We start from the raw sequence: 21,720 nt of genomic DNA on the forward strand, positions 1-21,720 counted from the left end.
AATATTTGTTCCATTTTAAACATGTATATGGATTTGTATTGGTTTTTGCATAAAATTTATTTTTTACAAGTTTTAGGTAAATGTGGGGTTTGTTACCTACTCTACCTCAAGAGACACACATCCAGTGAGTAGTAAAATATATTCAGTTCCTAGTGGTTAGCTGTGATTATTCTCAACTTCAATAATAAAAAATAGCATCATCATATTATTTAGATAAATCACTTACCACATTGATTTTTTTATTCCTTTCCTTTTAGTATGAATAGTAAAAGTCCTGAGTAAAAATCAGAGTCAATGAAATTTGATGAGGAAAATTGAGTAGAGAGCAAAGAATGAAAATAAAAATTCCAGACTTAATAGTATAATACGAAAGTGATTACTTTTGCTATAAAAAGACTTGCCTGCAAGCTTCCCAAGTATAAAATAGCCTCATGAAAATTTTTAATTTTAACTTTTAGATATTATCATTTTAAATGGCTTACAGAAATGGTTTAATGGTTATATCAGCTAGAAGATAGCCCACATGAGGACAATGGACTTTGTTTTATCCGTGGGTATTTCCTGAGTTCGTGGGCATTCAAATAACATGCACGAAATTTGTTAAAGAATTCAGTAAGAGATAAACAATATTTTTGTGTCATTAGGGTTTTGGTACATTTGCTCTCAGAACCATTAACTGCAACTGTGACCCATACTTCTTAGCAGAGAAATTTAGGATAAGGAGTAGTGAGTCTTATTATCAGAGAAACAAATAGTTTCCTTTCTGATTACAGAACTGACATTTTACAGAGGAAAGAAGTTCTTAAAGAAAGATGATGAGAACTTAAGGCCCACGGGCTGAATGAAATTTATATAAGCCTTTTTGCTTGTTTGTTAGATACATTTTTAAATTAAAATTTGTTAGATACATTTTAAAATTAAAAGATAGTATAAACATCTTAGTTTGCCACTTCTCTTGAACAGGGGAAAAATGTCAATATCAGTGTAACTTTCTCATTTAGCAACAATTTGTTTGCTTTGAGTGGTCACAGACCCATACAAATTAGGTAGGCATGAGATTGTTAGTTGCAATATAGTTCTCACCATCATCCAAAGCCCACTTATGAGGTTTACCTAGTGGGCTTCTCTCCTTGTATTACCCTTGTTAAAAAAACAGTACCAAAGACTAATGTTAAAAAAAGAGTTAATGCTATCATAAAGAAGAGTTTATTCAAGGAGGTGGTGGAGTGGATATTGTGATAAATTATAGGGACCACTACAGTGGAATTTTTTAGTATGGGATAGAGATTAGGCTCAAATTAAATATAGCTAAGGAGCAGGGTAGGGGGTCAGTGGATGGAAAATTAGGAGCATGGGGCATTCTTGCTGAAGGCAGGCTAGGGTGATAGAACATCACCTGGGGGATGATGGAAGATGAGAAGCTCATTAGGTATCGAGGGTGATCACATGTGAACGGTGGGGGGATTATGGCTAAATTGACTTAGCAGAGTTCTTGCTAAAATTGAACAGACACACATGGAAACCCAAAAGTTAAGGCCTAGTTGAAAGAGTTTAGAGGAGCCCGAGTAAGCTTTAGTCAAGGAGAGAATAGTGGTCATTAAACTGTACCCAAAAGACCACTGAATTGACCGATCAACTTCTCCAGTGTGTGTGGAAGACCAGAGACTCTCTGGTAGCTACACAGAACTCGGTCACATAGGGAAGGCTCTGGAATAGCGAAAGACATGCTCAGTTTTCATCTGGCTGGCCACCTTCCTTTAACTCAGGAAATCTTGATCTACGAACAAGATAAGAGGCCCAGAAAGTTTTTTACAAGGTAAAATACCTGCAAAGTACTTTAATTTTCCTTTCCAAACACCTAGTAATTTAAACATAAACCAGTTTAAATTCATTAGCATTTGCCAAGCACACTCCTCTTCAAGAGCTTCAAACTGGGATAGCAACACAAATAGCAAAAGCAGGGCTCTGACCCAGCTTCATTAGCCAACTCTGTTCTGCTGTTGCTCCAGCTCAAGCTGAGCTTGCGAAACGAATTTGCAGGGAAATGTGGGGCAGACATAACAAACAATTTAACTTAAGAGGAGTACTCTAAACCTCTCATTTACAGTCAGTCACCTTTTATTATTATTTTTTTATCCCTGCAGACAAACATAAAGTGTCTTAGGTATCTCCAGAAGGAAAAACAAGCATTATTATACTGTAAACTTCCAAATAACTAAAACCAGGATTAAATGCATCCCCTGAAAAGTGAAATAGGTCTTATCACAACAGATGTTTTTAGTTTTTTTTTTCCATTTTTTTTCCTTCTTAAAGCGATATCAATCAAAATCTCATGAACTAGGAAATAACATCTCTCTTCCCCTTTCTCCCTCCCTCATCAATTTATCTACATTAGGGTCCAAGGTGAGAACATGTCTACTGTATTCTAGCATCCAAATACATTTTAATGAGGATTAAGCAATTCAAATGCATTAAGGTTTAAGTGAGAGAACTTTTACTCTATTTTAAAAGGCATCGATGTGTAGCCACATCTCTGCATGTGGACATGCTACTTTCCTATATTAGTTTCCTATTGCTGCTGTGATAAATTACTACTCATTTAGTGGCTTTAAACAACAGACATTTATCATATAGCGCCGCAGGTCAGAAGTCCAAAATGGGTCTCACTAGGCTAAAATCAAATCGTTGTTTTCCTTGTAGAAGCTTTAGAGAAAATCTGTTTCCTTACCTTCTGCAGCATCTAGAGGCTCCTAGCATTCCATGGCTTGTGGTCTCCTTTCTACCATCTTCAAAAGCAGCAGTGTAGCTTTTTCTAGGTTCTCTTTAACTCTGACCTCCTCTTTGACCTCCCTCTTCTACTTTAAAGAATCCTCAACATTACATTGGGCCCACCTGGATAAGCCAGGCTACTCTAAAGTCAGCTGATTAGCATCATTAATTCTACCTGCGATCTTAATGCCCTGTTGCCATGCCACTCAACATATTCACAAGTGCCAAAGATTAGTGTGGATAGCTTTTAAGGGCCAATATTCTCACTGGTATTCCTTAGAGAATGAAAAAACAGCTGTCCACTACGCCCAGTCGCACCAGACGTGCAGACTCTGTGCTGGTCCAGTGATAGCATTAAGTTTTAAATAACATCTCTATGCCTCAATTTTGTAATGAGTGAAGTGGGCATGGTGTTTGTAATTAAAAAACTCAAATGAATTCATTTACATGTAGAATTGTATGCAAAATGGAGCAAGCACTATCTAAGCATCGATTCTTATTTTTATTAATAATATTAACATTGTTAATGACTGTGATGGGTAAGATTTTACTTGTTTTTAATAAACTCATCCACTTAAATGGAGTGGTAATTCATAGGGGGAACAAAAATTAGGATATGCAGGATACCCCTAATCCCATACTGCTCCATGGGCCTTCTCTATCCCTAGCAGCCTTCTTTCCATAGGTTATTGCCTGTGCTTATACTATAGGTAACAAGCTATGGAATGTCTCCCATTATCGCCTATATTCCTGCTTTTCCAGTCTCTCTTCAAGGTTATTCCGGCACATCTGCAAATGTCCAGATAAGTTTGTGGGAGAATTAGGTTGGGAGAAGTATAAACAACATAAACAACATATGCTGATAAGACACTTTAGAAGGCAGCAATGCTCACCACTCTACCACCAATGCCACCTGACAAGTTATTTTGAACCTGAAGTTGAAAATTATTTTTTAATAGACAAACAAACCATTTGTCAACCATTTTTCAGAACAGAATTAGGTCTGCTGTACCATGGATTTTTCTTGTCATTTATTTACATGCATGTGACATACACTGCTCTAGATTATTTAATATATTAATTTTTTGCAGTTGAGAAAAATGAGACACAAAGACCTTGAATAACTTGCCTGAGGTTTCACATCTAGGAGGTGGCAAATTCGAGTTGTATTCAGGTCTGGTCTTGGAGCTCTCATGCTTGAGCCTCTTGATATACTCTCCTTCACTGGGAAGTTGGAAATGCATCGAAAGCTTAACAATGGGATGGATTTCAATATTCATTAAAGGACATTTTGTGGGGCTGTGTAGTGTTTAATTTTTCTACCTCCTTCAAATTTTTGAACAGCAAGAAAGATATAGAGGCATTCTTTCTGACCGCCCCGTACCATCTGAAGATGTTGATCACAGGATCCTAAAAAATGGGACTATAGTAGGACAAATAATGTAAATATACACTCTCAATAGTCTTCTTTTAGCACAAATATATTTTGTTTCAACAATGTGCTATAAAGTCCCTAAAAGCATGAGTATTATTGTTAACACAATTTTAATCAGCAACGTCTTTTTCTGAGATCAACCGACCTCAAGGAATGTATGTTTTATAGGACTGAGTAAGAGTCTGTCGTTGTACCTATTAGTGATTCTACCTCTAAGATTCTAAGATGTTAGAGTATTCTATTTTTCTATTACACAATTTTCTATTATTTTATTACACATTTTAAACATGTATTATTTTATATGTATTTTTTTATATATATATTTAGCATCAACACATTTTACAATTAGCATTCTGTATTACTCTAGTGTTCTGTAAGTTTCAGAGTGTTTTAAAAAATTACTTACATTATTCAAATATTTGTAATCAAACCTCCCTGAAAATGTACTATGGCCAGATATTGCTTTGAGGCTTTTTAAGTCAAAATACCTGAGAGTTGTTTATTTTTTTCTCTCTTCATGAATGCAAATTAATTCTTATATCCACTTAATCCTAATTTGGGGGTTTGCCTCTGTTCTCTGGCTCCCTCGCTACCTCCATTCTTCATATTTTTCCTGGCCTCTTTCTTCTTTGTTTCTTGCTCCTTCTTTTCCTAATAATTTTAAGTAGAACCACTATCTAAATTCCTAATTTATAAACTTCCTAACATCTTTATGAAATGAGGCAATGAAGCATCCAGGACTTGATCTCTACCCCCAAGGCCTCAATCACCTTCTCTTATTTAGGAGTCCCTTCTTTCTGCTGCTTTCTTCAGGTAAAATTCTAGCTACTGCAAAAAGCCCTTTGCAGATTTATCTTCTCTAGAGGCATTTGTGAATCTCTCCAACCAAATCATCTTTCCTCATTCGCATATGTGCTGCATTTTGCTTACCTTGGTTCTTACCTTGCCTCATCAGGTAATATGGTTATTCAATTACTTAACCATCCTAATGTATAGAAAGATTTTTAGAGAAGAGATATGTCACTTAAAAACATTTTTTAAATCACCGTAGCCTCCTTGTAAAATATCGTGTACCTAGTTAGTGCCCATTAAATATTTGTTGAAGTCTGTCAAACAAATAAAGTCAGAAATCAGTTTCGTCTAGAAAATTCAGCATAAGTCCTTACAGAACCCCTTCCCTTTCAGTCTCCACGATTCTATCATCCAGTTGACTGGTGTTCTTGGAATCTCTGAAATTGCTGGAATAATGTTTAGAGCAGCAACCTGGAGCCAAAGCACCACAAAGTAACATGGGCTGGTTCGTACCACAGAACTGAGTCCCCAAACACCCAGACTCTAGTCTCCCTGACAAAAGACAGGGTTAACGGCCTGGTACTCCCAGTGGATGTTCACCACAGTACATTGACTGTCAACTGCTTGAAGAGTTCATTTATGGACAAAATGGCAGTAAAGAATGACACTTATCTGGGTGGTTAACATTTTTATTTCAAAAAACAGAATACTGTATATAACACTTTCTGAGAAAATAAGATACCATAATTAAATAAATTCCATGTTTTTAAATGCAATAAAGATGTACAGAATCCTTCAAATGCGAGTTTATCCAAACTTTATTTAAGTAGAATGCAATTTAATTTGGAGATTTGAAGAGTGATTTCTGCCTTTCACAAAATAAAAGTTCTTTTGCAGTTTTCTGTTTGTTGTATTTAATTCAATTTTACATCCTCAACATATTAGGGCTTAATATTTTAATTTAGGATATATGTACTGTATTTGAATACTTATGTGCCATGAAAAGTGTATTTTCCTTTTTGTAACTAACACATAGCAAACTAACTTTGACCCAAAATGAATGGAGCCATTTAAAAGTTTTGTCTCATTCAAGTAGAATATGGTCTGTTATTGAAAACAGATTCTTCTCTGAAAATGGCAATTGCTTTCCATGAGCCTAAAAAAGGAAAAAAAAACAAATCCAAAATGCAGAAATATATATCTGATTCATTAATTCTCATTGGATTTAAATTTCTGCCAATAGTAGACTAAATTAAACATCTGAGCCTTTTGCTTTATTCCGGCTATAATCACATAATCTGTTGAAAAATTAAAAATAAATTTTTTTAAAAGTTATTTTTCTCTTCCTACAATATATCTTCTTCCTCCATAATAAGTTGACATGTACTGTTTGAATCAAATACACATGGCATATAAATGTAAGTGGAAAAATACATCCTTTAAAATTTGTGGTTCCACATAGATACCTCCAATACTATTAGAAGCATGGATGTCCAGTTTATTCTGGAATCTCTTTCTCTGTTTATCAACTAAGTGTATGGCAATGTTTAGCAAAGTGCACATCTATTTTTTTTTCCTTTTCCTCTTACACCTGCAAACTTGGTATTAATTTTTACTTAAGAGCTGCATCCACTTAAAACTTGATACCATTATGTCTACTATATTTAAGAGGTTGACTCAACAACTCACCCACCCACACACATATAAGAAAAAGTTCTATCTTGTAAAGCTAACATTTGTTATTCGATATTTTAATATACCCTAGAACTTTCAATTTAGAAATTTTTTAAAAATAAATATTCTTCAGTTGAAGCTGTCATAAACATGAAAAAGATATCTTCTCTGCTTTCGAAGCCATCAAAGTAGGTTTTTATAAACTACTTTTCAAACCCCAGGAGTAGTGTACTTGAAGGGCAAGCACATAAGTATCTTTAGAATAAATTGGGAAAAGTAAAATTTCATCTTTATTTGAACATTTATTATTGGTATCAATGACTCCAATTGACTGAAAATGTGAGTAACTACTGTTATCACTAATTCTAGTTATATAGCTATATTGAAGTAAAACCGCATCTCGTTATTTAAATTATGGAAGTCTTATAGGCAGGCTGTTTAATTTGTCTCATCCCACTGTCTATTCAACAGCTTTCCACTGCACAGATTGTTAAGAATGATTCACGAACTGTTGCTGCCTTCAAACTATATACTCTAAAAGGTAGCCAAGAAATAATTGTATGTTGTACTGAACGTTTATGGCTTCAGAATATGTTTTTGACACAAAGCCTGCCTGCCCATTGTAGAAATTTTATCACTTTATGTGAAAATATTTATTACCTGTAACCACAGATACACACAAAAATGTGTGTGTTGTGTAACATTATAACACTAACGCATTTGTTACTTTTGGTCTAGATTACTGTTCTGCCAAATACTAGTTTTTAAATTATACTAGGGCAAGTAATTGCTGTGCTACATTTGCAATTGTAATAATAATTTTCCCGGGAATGCTAAATGTCTTAATTTTATTCAAAAGCTTTTATTTTCAAAACAATTAAACTTATTGTTGATTGGTGTTTACCGTTCAATGTTCCTGGAACACTAAAATAATATGCTTTATATATAGTCTTCCATTATACCACATTGCTTGAGAGTAACTATTTGATATAATAGCGTTGAGTTTTCAAATCAAAGAACAAAAATTATAGCAATTTCACTTGAAATTCATAAATCCATGCACAGAATTGTGTTCAACAGAATCACTAAATGCTAATTGTTATTCAAAGATGAATGAATCAACAAAAAAACGGAACTGATAAATCATTAGTACTTTAATGCAGAGTGGAGAGAGAAACTAATAAATCATGCATTTCAAGCACTTGTTTTCCTTATGGCATGTTTGAAAACATAAAACATGCAATGATGAGATGCAGGTCAATATGAATAAACAATACCAAATCTGCTCAGAATAGCATTTCATTTTATATCATAGGTTAAATGAAATATTACGAAAAGTACTATTCCATGATTTCTTTAAATAATCAGAGAATCCAACCATGTCATGAGCACCTTAAACAATGGTCTAGGCCATTACTTCCAAATAAAGATTTGGAATGTCATAGAGATGGCAGTGGAGTAGATGAGGGGGCTAACTGCATGCAGGCTTTGCTTCAATGAGCTCAATATTATTACAGGTATCAATTCATATTAGAAAGAAACTGACATAAGCATTTACTTTCTCAATGTACTTAACTAATCCATTAAAAATACAGACACTTATATTTATAAAAGACCAAAAAAAGCAAGAAATCAGCTCTTTATATATAACTTCTGTTAGGTTAATAATATTGAGCTGTGATTGTGTTGTATAGCCTATTGTCTATGAAAGGTGAGAATTTTAATTATAATTAATGGGTAATTCACTCTCTTCCAGAGTTTTAGTCATCACAAAATTAATCATAAGAATCATAAATTTTCTCCACAATTAATTATGCATTAAAACATTTCTCTCAAGCATCTTTTTTTTTTTTTTTTCTGAATCTTTGGTGGGAAACACAGTTAATTAGGCACATAGTTTAAAACATCTATTTGGTTACTGGTGTGGTTATAAATATTTTTCTGGATACACATGCAGAAAGGAATAAGGCTGGTCATATTACCACACTTTACTGCCAAGTAACATGTTTTCTCTTATTTCCAGAATTAAAAACAAAACTAAACAAAATAAAAACCACTTTCTATTTTTCAGCACAAGAAAACTTTATACCTGGTATTTAAATTCCACTCAGAAGCATTAAGATGTCAATGACAAACTATTTGGATACAGCAAGGTACCATATACAACTATTTAATAAATTCTTTCAATGAAAAGTTTCTCCTCAAGTCATAGGTCAAAGACTATTGATACACTGATTCTAAAAGGAAAAAGCACAGCACTCTGTGATTATGATCATTATAGCATTACTGATTAGTGCTTATTGATAATGGAATCACACTGAGAATCACATTGCCCATGGTATTTCCTTTTTTATGTTTCACAAGTTAAGAAACAAAATTGAGAGAGGAATGGGTGGGAGACATAAAAATCTATGGAAATGCATGCAACAAAAATATGCAGTATCACTTTATGTAAACTGCTTTCTTCATGCAAAGATACCTATAAAAACTGACAATAAATTTTCTAATAGATGAATTTTCAATTAACTTAGTAACAAAAACTGTTAAACCAATTCTATGATTTACATGAGCAGGAGACTTGAAATGATTCAAAGATTTCCAGCATAAGTTCCATGGCCCAATTATGCTAATTAGATCTCTAAGAATGAAATGATACAGGATTACTCCTTGCTTCGGTTTCTTGTTCTTTTGACGAAGGAGCAGAACAACCCAGTTTTTGGAGGAGGGCCCATCAGCATTGGAGCTTGGTTCTTATGTGTAATTTTTATCTAGGGAGAAAAAAGAGAAAGAATAACTTCCAGATTTAATCTCGATTTCTGAGAATCTCTGTTAGGTTAATAATATTCCATGAGTTATTGAAATACCACAAATATAAAATGTAGTTTCAGAGTTTCTATTCTTTCAAAAATATTTTAAAATAGATAAAGATATGCATTTAAACCATATTCTAATGCTCAGTGTACTAACAAAATATAAAAAATAACTGAAATCACATTTTAATCATCATGTTACCTCTAATCTCACTTGTAATAATAACCCCAAACTCCTTGTTTAGGTTACATGATTATGCAGTATAATTTATCAACCATTAGTTATGTATCATTTATTTAAGGCAGGGAAGGATACATCATTATAGTATTTAAACATAGAGATGCACTTGGTATCAAGGCAAGCCTTATTTATCTTGCTAATCAGATTGTTTCTTTCTTTCAACACGAATTGCAAGGTTTGATTTCACAACAATAATTAGAATTGAAAGTCACACGTTAACGTGTATAAAAGGTCAGGAATGATGAACCAGTTTTCTAATTTGTTAATTAATTGGTAATAGAATAGAATCAAATATTGAAAAGCCTGCTTAAAACACTTTGAGAGACTGTTCTAAAGCTACTCGTTTTGATTTCTTTGATATAAAACTACGAATCACCTTAAATGAGACAAGCTTAAAGTAGATTATGTCTGCAATTTTCTCTAATTCAAGTCTAAATTAGAGAAGACATTTTGTGAATATATGCTATGCTCAAAGCTAATTGAAAGCAATTATCAAAGTGGCATTTTGTCTGTGACTTTAAGATACATTGTAAGATAATAAATGATTCTCATTATGTAATAAAAAGGTCACATCTTGCCTTTGGGCTAGTGATGCTAAGAGTTTTTCAAAAGCAATCTGAGACATTTTCTTTAGAGAACTGCGACTAATACAAGAACCATCGCTTATTAAATATCAGTTGTCACCTGCATCGCACCCGCATCAGAGATGAGTATTTCTTTCAAAAAGAAACACCACCTCATTAAAAGCTGCAAAAATATATCTCTTAAAGTGCATATCTGACATTTTCAAGTTAGAATGAATATCCTTCACTTGTCATTCACTAATAGTGATGAAACCAAAAAAAAAATGTATGTCACGTGGACAGGACCATTAAAATCGGTACTGGGGCTTTTGGGAAACAGAGATTTACTTCACAGTCTAGAAAGACAGAAGTATGTCAAAAATGAGGAAAAATGAACAACTTTATTTAACTCTGTTAGAATCAGGTTATTCTGGAAAGATTCAGTGTTTCTTTCTTTACTGTAAAAATAAATTACACTTGTAAAAGGCCAGTAGGATAAACCAGCCCCTTACTCTCTGGTTATGTCATTTTATGTCATTTTATTTTATTTTATTTTCTTATATTTTTTATTTTTATTTTATTTTATTTTTGTTATCGTATGAACTAGGGAACTGATAACTAGATAGTTAAGATGTAAGAATGCACCTATATATGTAGATTGAAAAAGATCTCTACCAGGTTTTTCCTCTTAATAATTTGACTTTAGATTACACTGTACCGTATGCTATTGATTTTAAACTCCTCTGAATCCTAGCTTTGCACAATATCTAATAAGGCATCATTCATTCATTTATTCATTTCACAAAATTGAGTTCCTACTATGCTTTAGAAACTGTACCAGGAACTTTTAAAAAATAGATAGTGCACAATCTCTGCCCTCAAAGAATTATAGTCAAGTAGGAAAGAGAAATTTAACAAGCATATACAATAGTGATATAGATGCTGAAACAGGAGGCTAAGCAAAATAGCACTGTTTTTTTAAACATTGAACATGAAGATGAATCTTTTTACACAAAAGTATAACTTCTAAATGAGTACCAGGGAAGCAGCTATCACATATTACTTATGTCATAACCTTAGATTAAAATAGACCATTAGCAGCAGAAGTAAGAAGGCCAATTCACCGTTGCTGGACTAAACCCTTTAGAAGGTACAAGAGTATTGGACATGCTGGAAAATAAGATAAATTCTTATCAAATTATTGGTTTTGGAAGAAATATAATACTATAGTCACTTAGTATTATAGGTTTCTTCCAAGGTTTTGGAAGAAATATAATCCTATAGTCACTTACATAAGGTTAGTATCATTTTATGACCAGCATAGCGAAAATAGCATGAATTACTGTACATGAGGTTTTGTTTACTCTTCATATTTTTTAGGTATTTGAATTTCGATCATGGCTATCTTTATATTAGCAATCCTTTTTTGATAGAAATCACAAGTTAGTATGCCTTCCAAAACAGCACAGTATCTCATTCAGCGCTCCTGAAAGGATGGGACATTTAATTCACGTTACTGACTAATAGGGGGTTCCAGTTTTCAGTTTCTGTGCAGGACGACAGCCAGTTTTATTTTTACCAATATCTATAACTCAACCTCTTAGTTGTTTAATCAGTCTCATGATCAAGTAAACAACTCTTTCTTTAACTTAACATTATTTCTATTAAAAATAAATAAATTTATATCTCATCTCTTTGGTCTGTTGTTTAAGGAAATGAGAAACAATTGGCTGTATTTTCCTCAAGATTCTTTCTTATTCAGGGGAGATAATATGGAGAAAGCCAGCATTCATGAAGTGTCTGTTATATATCCAGGCTCTCTGCATATGTCATTATGAAATTACACGTCTTTTATGTTTGAGCAGAAGCAAAAACTACTCCATTAAGGCTGAGAATAATTCTAGTCCAGGTGAATTGTTTCTTTGGTAATCACAGAAAGTCCAGGTGTAGAGATTTAAGTGTAATTTCAGGTTCAGATTGCCCGTGTGGGATAAACCTGGTTAAGCCTCGCCAGGCCTGGAGTAATGATTCAGATGCCTGTTTTGTACACATTTCACACTCTTGTATTTTTATTTTTTTGAGATCCTACTATCTAGTAGAAAAACAACAATCAGTAAGAAGCAGATTCCAAAGACTTTAGAAAGTAGTAAGTTTCAGCAATCTGAAGACTTGAACCAACTTTCTTTGAGAGCTTCTCTTTTAAAAGTCAGGTGGTTACTTATTAGTTGTTCATCAATGCATCAGTGATGAGTAAGGCATTTTGCAACTTGATTTTGATTATTTAGTTTGGCAGAGAATCTGAGATCATACATGAGAGAGAGTTCTGGAATCATAAGCAATGGTGATGGAGCTCCTAGAAGCTGGAGTGGCTGCATGAAGGTAGAAAAGTATTGCTTAAAAAATGTCAGATAGATATTCTCAGTAATATAATGTTATCCTTGTAAAAAATCTCTTCATTTCTACATATCACCTACTCTTTTGATAAGCAACAGCAGCAGAAAAGGCATTTCTACTATCTCATGACTCTTTCTAATTCCATCTTCATATTTCAAATTAAGATTGAACACATATAAAAATATAAACATGACAAAATTCTATTTCCATTTCAGTTTTACAAATAGTCAATATGAAATAGAGATACGCACATATAAAATAGGCGAAGGATTGCAAGACAAAGTTTTCCTGTTTCTGTTTTTGTCAGGGTACCTATTGTGACAGTTCCACCTCATGACTATAATATTAAGAATAATAATATGAATAAAAAGTAACAAGATTTGGCTCTCACAGTGTGCTGACCAGCATGCTAAGTGTTTTCCACATTGTTCAGATATTACCTACTTCATCCATCTCTTTGAATTGCCCTCCACAAAACTCGACTACCATAAAATTATTATTAAAGAGTGTAGAACTGAAGTATAATTTCATAAAATGGATAGAAAAAAGGGTTTATTTCTCCCAGCAGACAGCGAATGGCATTTATTCCCATTAGACATTTATGTTGTCTCCAAAGGCCTTCTTTAGCTCAACTAAAATCAAAGGAAGAGAGGAGGGCACGTGTGGCCCAACTCACTGGTTTTTTCCCCCCAAGTTCTCTGTTTCCCATCATTGACTATTCCCACTTTTTATAACAAGGAATATTTCTCTTCATCAGGTTATCTGAACAATCTGTTTAATATCCAGTCCCTGGAGGCCACCTCTACCCACCTGAAGGCTTTATCAATGCATTCTCATAAGCTTAAAACAGAGGTGGATCTATTCTCCCTTTAAGGAGTTCTCATACCTGTTAGAGAATAATTTTTTTCGGTAATTTTATTTTTATATTATTTAATTTTATCCTCTCAACAACCCTGGGAGGTAAGTGTCAACGTGCTTAATTTACAATATAGGACGAAAACTTAGAGAGGTTCTATAACCTGCATTACACAATTCATGTTGGTAAGTGCAAGAACTGGGTTTGAGAGCCGACTCAAGTCTTCCAACACTGCTCCTTATTTCCCATCTCTATACCTTTGTGCCAGTTATTGCCCTGGAAAACCTTCCCTCTCTTTTCTGCCAATCAAACTTCGATCCCTGTCCTGCCCAGAGCAAATGGCACATTATTGTGAAATTTCAAAGCACAGGGATAAAAAGGAGATTTTTAAATGCCCTCTGAGAGGAAAAAAAAATAAAAAACAGGTCACTTACAGAAAAATAAAAATCAGCATGGCATCAGGCTTCTCAAAAACATTAGTGCTAAAAGAAAATGGAGAAATACCTGCAAACCCCAGAGGAAAAGATAATTTTATCTTAGAATTCTATACTTAGTCAATGTATCAATTAAATGTAAGGGTACAAAAGAAGACATTTTCAGTCATAAAAAAGATCTAGAGAGTTTACCTTTTATATGCCCTTTAAAACATTTTTGAGGAACAAAAACGTATTTGAGGGTGTTCTCCGGCAAAATAAATGAGTGAGTTAAGGAAGAGATTCAAAAGACCCATAATCACACTGACAACACCAAAAGCTGGTGAGGATGTGGAGCAACAGAATTCTCTCCTACAATGCTGGTGGGAATGCAAAATGGTACAGCCACTTTGGAAGACAGTTTGGTAGTTTCTCACAAAGCTAAATGTACTCTTATATGATCCAGTGATCACGCTCTTTAATATTTATCCAAAGAAGCTGAAAACTTATGTCTGCACTAAAATTTACACATGGATGTTTAGAGCAGCTTTATTCATAACTGCCCAACCTTGTAAGCAACCAGGCGGTAAATAAATAAATCAACTACAGTAGATCCAGACAATGAAACATTAGTCAGTGCTAAAAAGGAATGAGCCATCAAGCCATGAAAAGACATGGAGGAAACTTAAATGCATATTCCTAAGGAAAAAAGCCAACCTGGAAGGGCTAAATGCTGTATGATTCTAACATAGTATGTTCAGGAAAAGGCTAAACTATGTAGACAGTAAGATCAGTGGCTGCCAGGGATTATGGGGAGAGGGAAGGATGAATAGGTAGAGGACAGAAGAAATATTTCATCTAAAATTATGCTGATGAAAATACGTCATTATACATTTGTCCAAACCAAAGACTTAGAATATACAACATGAAGAGTCAGTCATAATGTAAACTATGGACTTTGGATGGTTATGACGTGTTAATGTAGGTTAAACGATTGTATCAAATGTACCACTCTGGTGGGGCATGTTGATAGAGAAGAGGCTCTGCATGTGTGGAGTCGGGGTTAGGTGGAAATCTCTATACATTCCTTTCCCTTTTTCTGTAAACTTGAAAGTACTCTAAAAAATTGGTAATTAAAACAACAACAATAACAACCGAATAACGGAGGGTACAACTGAGACTCAAGACAATAGATTTGCAATAAACTCAAAAAGAAACCTGCAGGGAAGGGCTTCTGCCAGATAAAAAAGAGGAGTGGGGATAATAGATAAATTGATACGGTGTAGCTTTAAAGAATGAGAATTACTGTAACTTTGCAAAAGAGTAACAAAAAAGACATTCTAAAAGCTTTATAGGAAAGAAAATGTCATTGGTGTCAATGCTTGGTTCTTCAGCTGGTTTGTTTTCATAATCTCAATGATTATATATTTTATACTGATTTAAATAAAATTATGTATTTTTTTTTCCAGAAGCAGAACAGCATAATAATTAAGAATCAGGCTGCCTGTGTCCACCACTTTCTACCTGGAGACTTTGGGCAAGTGACTATGATTCATTTCTTTCATCAATATTGTAGAAACTTTAATATAGGTCTATTTCATTGGTTCCTTGTAAAGACTACATGAATCAATGTGCACGAAATGCTTAGAATGTTACTTGGCATGTAAAAATCACTCAGTACATATTAACTGTTAGTAAGAGTTGAAGAGAGTAATGTAAGAGTTTTAAACCATGTTTTTATAGCGTGAAGTAGAATATACCTAAAACTAATGGGCAAAAAACAAAACGAAACAAAACAGTAAAGTGTATTGTTTACAGATAAAGAATAAATGATTAGAAAAGCTGAAGAATTAAAAAATGGGACTGGTCGCACAGAAGTGATGAGACAGGGGCTATTTTTCTTGCAAGTCTATACATTTTTTAAAGATGCATATATTGATACAAATATTTTAAAAATTAACAGAAAACCTCTCTGCAGGTAATTGTCTTGCACCCTAGTGTTCTGTTTTCCAAATGCGGTCCTCAGACTAGGATTGTTGACGTCATTGTTATAAATGGAGCCTCCCCGGTCCTCCCCCAGACCTTCTGAATCAGATTCAGCTTTATGACAAGACCTCCAGGCGATCAATATGCATGTTTAATTTGAAAAGCCCTGATCTATTTGTCCTTATATTTTTCCTCCTAAGGCTTACGACAAATAAAATCTGTTGAATGACTGACTGACTGACTGACTGTGACTGACAGAATGACCAGCACCTTCTTTTGCTCACCCCCAAAACATATGGTTGAGAGGTGATATCAATGGAAACAAGTAACTTAATTTACTCAACTATAATTAGCTTCATTGTTAATCTACTAGGTTCCAGCTTATTTCAGTTTATTTCTGGGGATTCCAAGTTGAATGAGCTTTTAAAAAAAAAAAACATAATTGATGTACTAACAGTCTAATGATGATAACATGCAGTAGTAGGTTGTGATACATACACATTGTGCTACAGAGGTAGTCTCAGGTTTCAATGCAAGCACAAAGCAATGCCATTTAGATCATGGTGGAAGGACAGGGCATCATTAAACCTGAATTTTAGCATCATCACTCTGAAAGCATGGATCAGAGTCCAGATGCTCTACCAGAGGCAGGGAGATCAGATGGGAGGTTAATATAATAATTCAGAAAAGAAGCAAAATGAATTTAAGTTATGGCAGTAGCAGATTTGAGAGACATCAGGGAGGTACAACCTAGGACATGATACTAGTGGAAAAGGGAAAGATTTTAGTATGACTTCCATGCTTTTAGCTTTGCTTGTTATGTGAGTGGTGATAACTTTTATAGAGATGCATTTTTGGCAGGGGTAGGAACCAGGAAGTTGGTGAACTCAGTGTTCAGTGTGAAATTCTGAGGATGATGTTCAGTGTCTTTTAGAAATGTAGGTCTGGTATTCAGGGGAGAACCCATCCTGAGACAGACACAGACGCGATGAGCTTGTAAATTATATCCACTTAGAAGAGATTACTGAAGGACAGTGTGGTACATCCAACTAGGAGAGATCAGACTATGTAACTAAGGGATACAGTCATTAAAGGGTGAAGCAGGGGAAGAATGTAATTCTATGAAGGAATCTAAGCTACTAGCCGGAGAGGGAGGAGAAAAACTAGAAAGAAGCATCATCATATAAGCATTTCTAATCAATCTTCACTGTGGCCTATTCCTCTTATAGAAGAGGGTAAAACCATCAAATTGCATGTATCTGGGTTAAGGATGCCTCAGTTTTTCACTATGGTTTACATATAAGTAAGTCACTGAATTGCTTACCTGCAATTCTAAATCTAGAAATCGTTATATTTGAGAGTTATATACTGCAGGATATTTAAGTAGTTGTTCATGTTATTCAAAGCTCGGCGAGCATTTTTTGTAAAGGGCTAAATGGTAAATATTTAGGCTTTGTGAGTTATGAGGTCTCTGTAACTACTAGACTTTGCCATTGTGGCACAAAAGTATTCATAGACTTTATGTAAATAAGTGGCTGTGTCTGTGTTGCAGTAAAACTTTATGCATGGACACTAAAATTTGAATTTCATATAATTTTAACATTGTAAAATAGCATTCTTATTTTGATATTTTTAAATCAAAAAATCCTTAAAAAAAAAAAAGTCCTTAACTCTTTAGCAATATAAAAACATGCAGCTGTCCAGATTTGGCCTAAAGGGCATAACTTGTTGACCATTGATGTAATTATAGTCAATACTGAAAATTACATCTGGAATTATGAGGAATACAGTAGAAGAAACAAATTTTAATTTAAAATTATGATTTAATGGGTCAATAGCTAAAAAATGAATGAAAGTACAAATAATTTCATACGGCATATTTTTGCTATACTGAGTACCACCATTTGGAATTCGTTCTGTGAAAATTCTGAACCAGCTTTCCCAATTTGACAATGTATCAACGGATCAAATCTGGCTTAAATGCATAGTCTATTACCCTGCGCCAGGGTGGGCTTAATAATATTGTTGCTCTTAGAAAGTACCTCTGCAGGTAGCATTTTATTTTTTAAATATTCTCACTGTATCTAGCCAATATTTTCTTTCCTTCTTTAACCTCTTTAAGGGTTTATTATCAATGGATTTATTCAGCTACCTTAAAAATGAATGAGGTTTTCAGAGCAAAATAAATGCCATAAAATATCTGTAGGGAAAGCTTAATTTAACACTTATCTGGAACATTAAAAGTTACCTAGCTTGATTCTGGAATAAGATTGTCTCCTTCCAATAATGAAAACCATTTTGAATTTGTGTGTGTAGCTGAGCCATATGACAGTGGGAATAAAGAGCATGCTAAATTTTTCAGGTCCATAACTGCCAAAAAGCAAAGCAATGAAACATAACAATTTTCTAAAATTTCTGTGCCAGCTTCTTTATGATTCTAACCATTATTTTCTGCAATGATAGTAATTTCCAAGTTTAATGTATAAGTCTTTGATCTAACATCAAATCCAGAGAAATCATTGAGAAGAATTTACAATAAATCTTTGAAAAATGGGCTTGAGATGTTTATTTGCTGATGAAATTTATAGGAATTTTAAATATGTATGGTAATAAAAAAAGAGAAATGTTTCTAAAAGTGAAGGGCTATTTGGCTACTCTGTAGGAGAAATATTCATACCTGGATTTGAAATCTTTTTTAAAGATATCAATTTGCTTTTCTCATTCACAATATTTTATGGTTGCAAATTGGTTGCCAGAGAAGGTCAACTTAAAAAAAACAATCTTTTTATAATTTCTATGTCTCTACAGAGAAATTTAACCCACGACTTTAACCCAGTAATTGCTTTTCTTTTCCTAGGGCCTCTACAAATCTTTGGTCATATAAAAAAAAATTAAAACGGAAAACAAAAATAAAAACAAAAACAGAAAACAAAATAATACTCAAAAAAATTATCACCCTTGACTATAACCAGAGAATATTCATGATATTCACTATTCGTGGTTTTACTCTTCTTAATAAGTAATATTTCATATATTTTCCTTATATAGTCTTTTCATAGAGCATAGGGGTTAAGATCATTGGCTTGGTACATGAGGCAAGGGTCTGAGTGCCAGCTTAGCCACTCATCTAAGCATCTCCCATTTTCAAGCCTCAATCTCTATTGACTAAAGGAGGATAACAATATACCTACTTTATAGGACCACCGCAAGTAGCGAATGAGACTATGTATGTCAAATATGTGTTTAATAAATGTTACCTACTACTTTTAGTGTAATTATGTTTATTTAGTACAGTGGAGAACTCATTTCGCTAATCTCTTTCTTCTCTGAGGCAACAAGGATTTCAGGATTCCTTGGGTGACACTGGGAGATAGCATATTATGGCCATCTGCCTTCTCTCTGTGGAGGCCAGAAGCACCTGGTAGTATTCCAGCCACATGCCAGGTTCCATTTATACCCAAATGAAAGATTAGAAAGAAATCCATGTGGCATAATTACTAACCCACAGAAAGAATGGATTTTTCCTTAAACCAAGGGAAACCAATAAACACATATTGACATATTATGAAAAGAAAATTCTTTAATGACGCAAATTCCTAGACTCAGCTACACCCTTGCCTATTTGGAATATCACAGGACAGATCTTAATGACTTTCTTCCAATTTAAACTATTTCATGGTAATCCAGTAAACATTTTAATATGATACTCCTAAAAAATTGCCATCATGTCGTGTAATGATAATTGATGTTCCTAACAATGTGCCTAGGATATACTGATTGGGGAGTATAACTTAGTTGAATTTAATTGGAGATAAAATAACATATTTTCCAGACTCACCTTTTCAAGGAACCGTCCTATCATTCATTCAATTGTTCAAGCTAGAAATCTGAATCATCCTTGGCACTTTCTCCTTATCTCTCATAAGCAATCTATCAATTTTACCTCTCAAATATTATCTGTATTTCTTGATTTTTGTTTTTTTTTTTCGAGGGCAGGGGTACTTCTATTACCACCACCCTAAGGCCTGAACAAATGAAGAAGTCGCCTAACTGGTTATTGCCTTTCCTTTCAAACCATTTCCACCCAGAATGATCTTATCAACATAAATCTGATCATATCACTCTCCTGCTTAAACTATTTAGTTCCACATGCCTCTTAAACTAAACTAAATAATCTTACTGTGGGCTTTAAGGCCCTGCAGCTATGATTCACTGAATCGCCTCTCTTACCCAACACCTCACTTCCTTCTGTTCCACATCTATCACGTTATCTTTCACATCCATGTACACACCATGCTCCTTCCTACTCCATGCCGGTTTGTCTGCACAGGACACTCTTCCCCTGCTCTATGCCTAGTTATATGCTCCTTATCCTTTAGTTCTCAAGTCTATTTTGAGTTCCTTTGAAAGTCTTCTTTGACCTTCTTCCTTTGAGGAGGTCAAATTATTTTATTATATCTTGTCATAGTACCATAGTACCATGATATCACAGTATCACAGTATCATAGTATCATGAACCTCTGTTCACAGAATTTATATCATTACTGGAATTTCATATTTATATGGCTCTTTGAGTAATGTGTTCCTGCACTGAGTTCAGAGGTCATGTCTTTTTTTAAATTTTGTTTTGTTTTCTCTCCTTTATAATACTCTAGGACAAAATGTCTGCACTTATCAAGAAGGAATTCAATAATCACAGACATTCTTGACTTAGCTTAGATGGAATAGTTGCATTATCTTTTTAAGTTTTATTTATTAATTTAAGAATCATGTCTAATAATATCTATTTTTTTCACCCCATAGAATTGTCATGTGGATAAAACATAATATGTAATCATCTTAAAATATTTTTGTCTCCTCAAATGAAACATGTGTAACTATGTTGTGACTCTTCAAGGAAATCAAAGCAATGTTATTAAATTCTATTCATTGTATTTTTATTAAGAATTTTTAAATTCAGATTTTTATTTGAAATTTGTAACTCACCCCAGGAACATCTCTATGAGACACTAAACCCTGTTCTCTGTTAGTGGATAAGAAGGCTTGTTCTTTAAAACTTTCAACAACACAGTTTGCTGCTCTTTGAGGAAAAGCTTAGAATATGTTAGCCATATTTTCTAATTTTAATACAAAAAATCAGAGGAAATGAAGAGCTAGATATGTTATGATCACAAGGCATATGTGGGAGGAATGTCAGGCTCAGATCTTGTGATTCTGTAATTTGTATCCCCAAATGAGAGATCTCTAACTACTCTGGAAATAAAGAAATCAAATTTACTATTAGTCTAATGATGCCCACTGACTGAGAGACTACCCATTATAGAGAAATATATTCAATGAACTAATGATATACATAATTGGTCCTCTTCAAAGCTAATGACAAAATTCTGTAAGTGTATACAATTTTACTGCTTTAAAATATTCAACAGTCCTGGATCAAATCAATATAAATGCAGGAAATATTATATACTTGATATATTTCTCATTTCAATTTTTACCCTTTCTTGTTTTTGGACAGTGTGCCCAATTTAGGTTAGAAGTTCCTATCAAAGCATATGAAGATGAGAGACACTGTTATATTTTAGCTGAAATAAAAATAACTTTTCTAAATTGAAACTCATGACTAAATTATTCAGGTTTCAAAATGAAGAATAAAAGAATAATTTAGGTTGATTTCAAAATATTTAAATAGAATGTATTAAAGACAAGAACTATAAAAGGTAAGCCTAATTATAAATATAACATGTTTGGAATAACTTTTTAAATATAATGGTAAGAAAAATTCTT

At 33.7% G+C, this 21,720-nt stretch overlaps 1 protein-coding gene across 4 annotated transcripts in view; it reads right to left on the reverse strand.

Moving 5' to 3' along the window:
• Positions 1-5,676: 5,676 nt before the first annotated feature.
• Positions 5,677-21,720, reverse strand: part of DGKB (diacylglycerol kinase beta) — a 583,166-nt gene continuing 567,122 nt past the window's right edge. For 3 of the 4 annotated variants that reach the window (XM_036230386.1, XM_036230388.1, XM_036230385.1), the window contains one exon: positions 9,331-9,438. In XM_036230386.1, coding sequence (XP_036086279.1) covers positions 9,331-9,438 — 108 coding nt within the window. Of the gene's footprint in view, positions 9,439-21,720 lie in introns of all 4 variants that reach the window. The other variant, XM_036230387.1, reaches the window with a different exon arrangement.

This window comes from Rousettus aegyptiacus, unplaced genomic scaffold (assembly GCF_014176215.1).
Source record: "Rousettus aegyptiacus isolate mRouAeg1 unplaced genomic scaffold, mRouAeg1.p scaffold_m13_p_13, whole genome shotgun sequence".
NCBI lineage: Eukaryota > Metazoa > Chordata > Mammalia > Chiroptera > Pteropodidae > Rousettus > Rousettus aegyptiacus.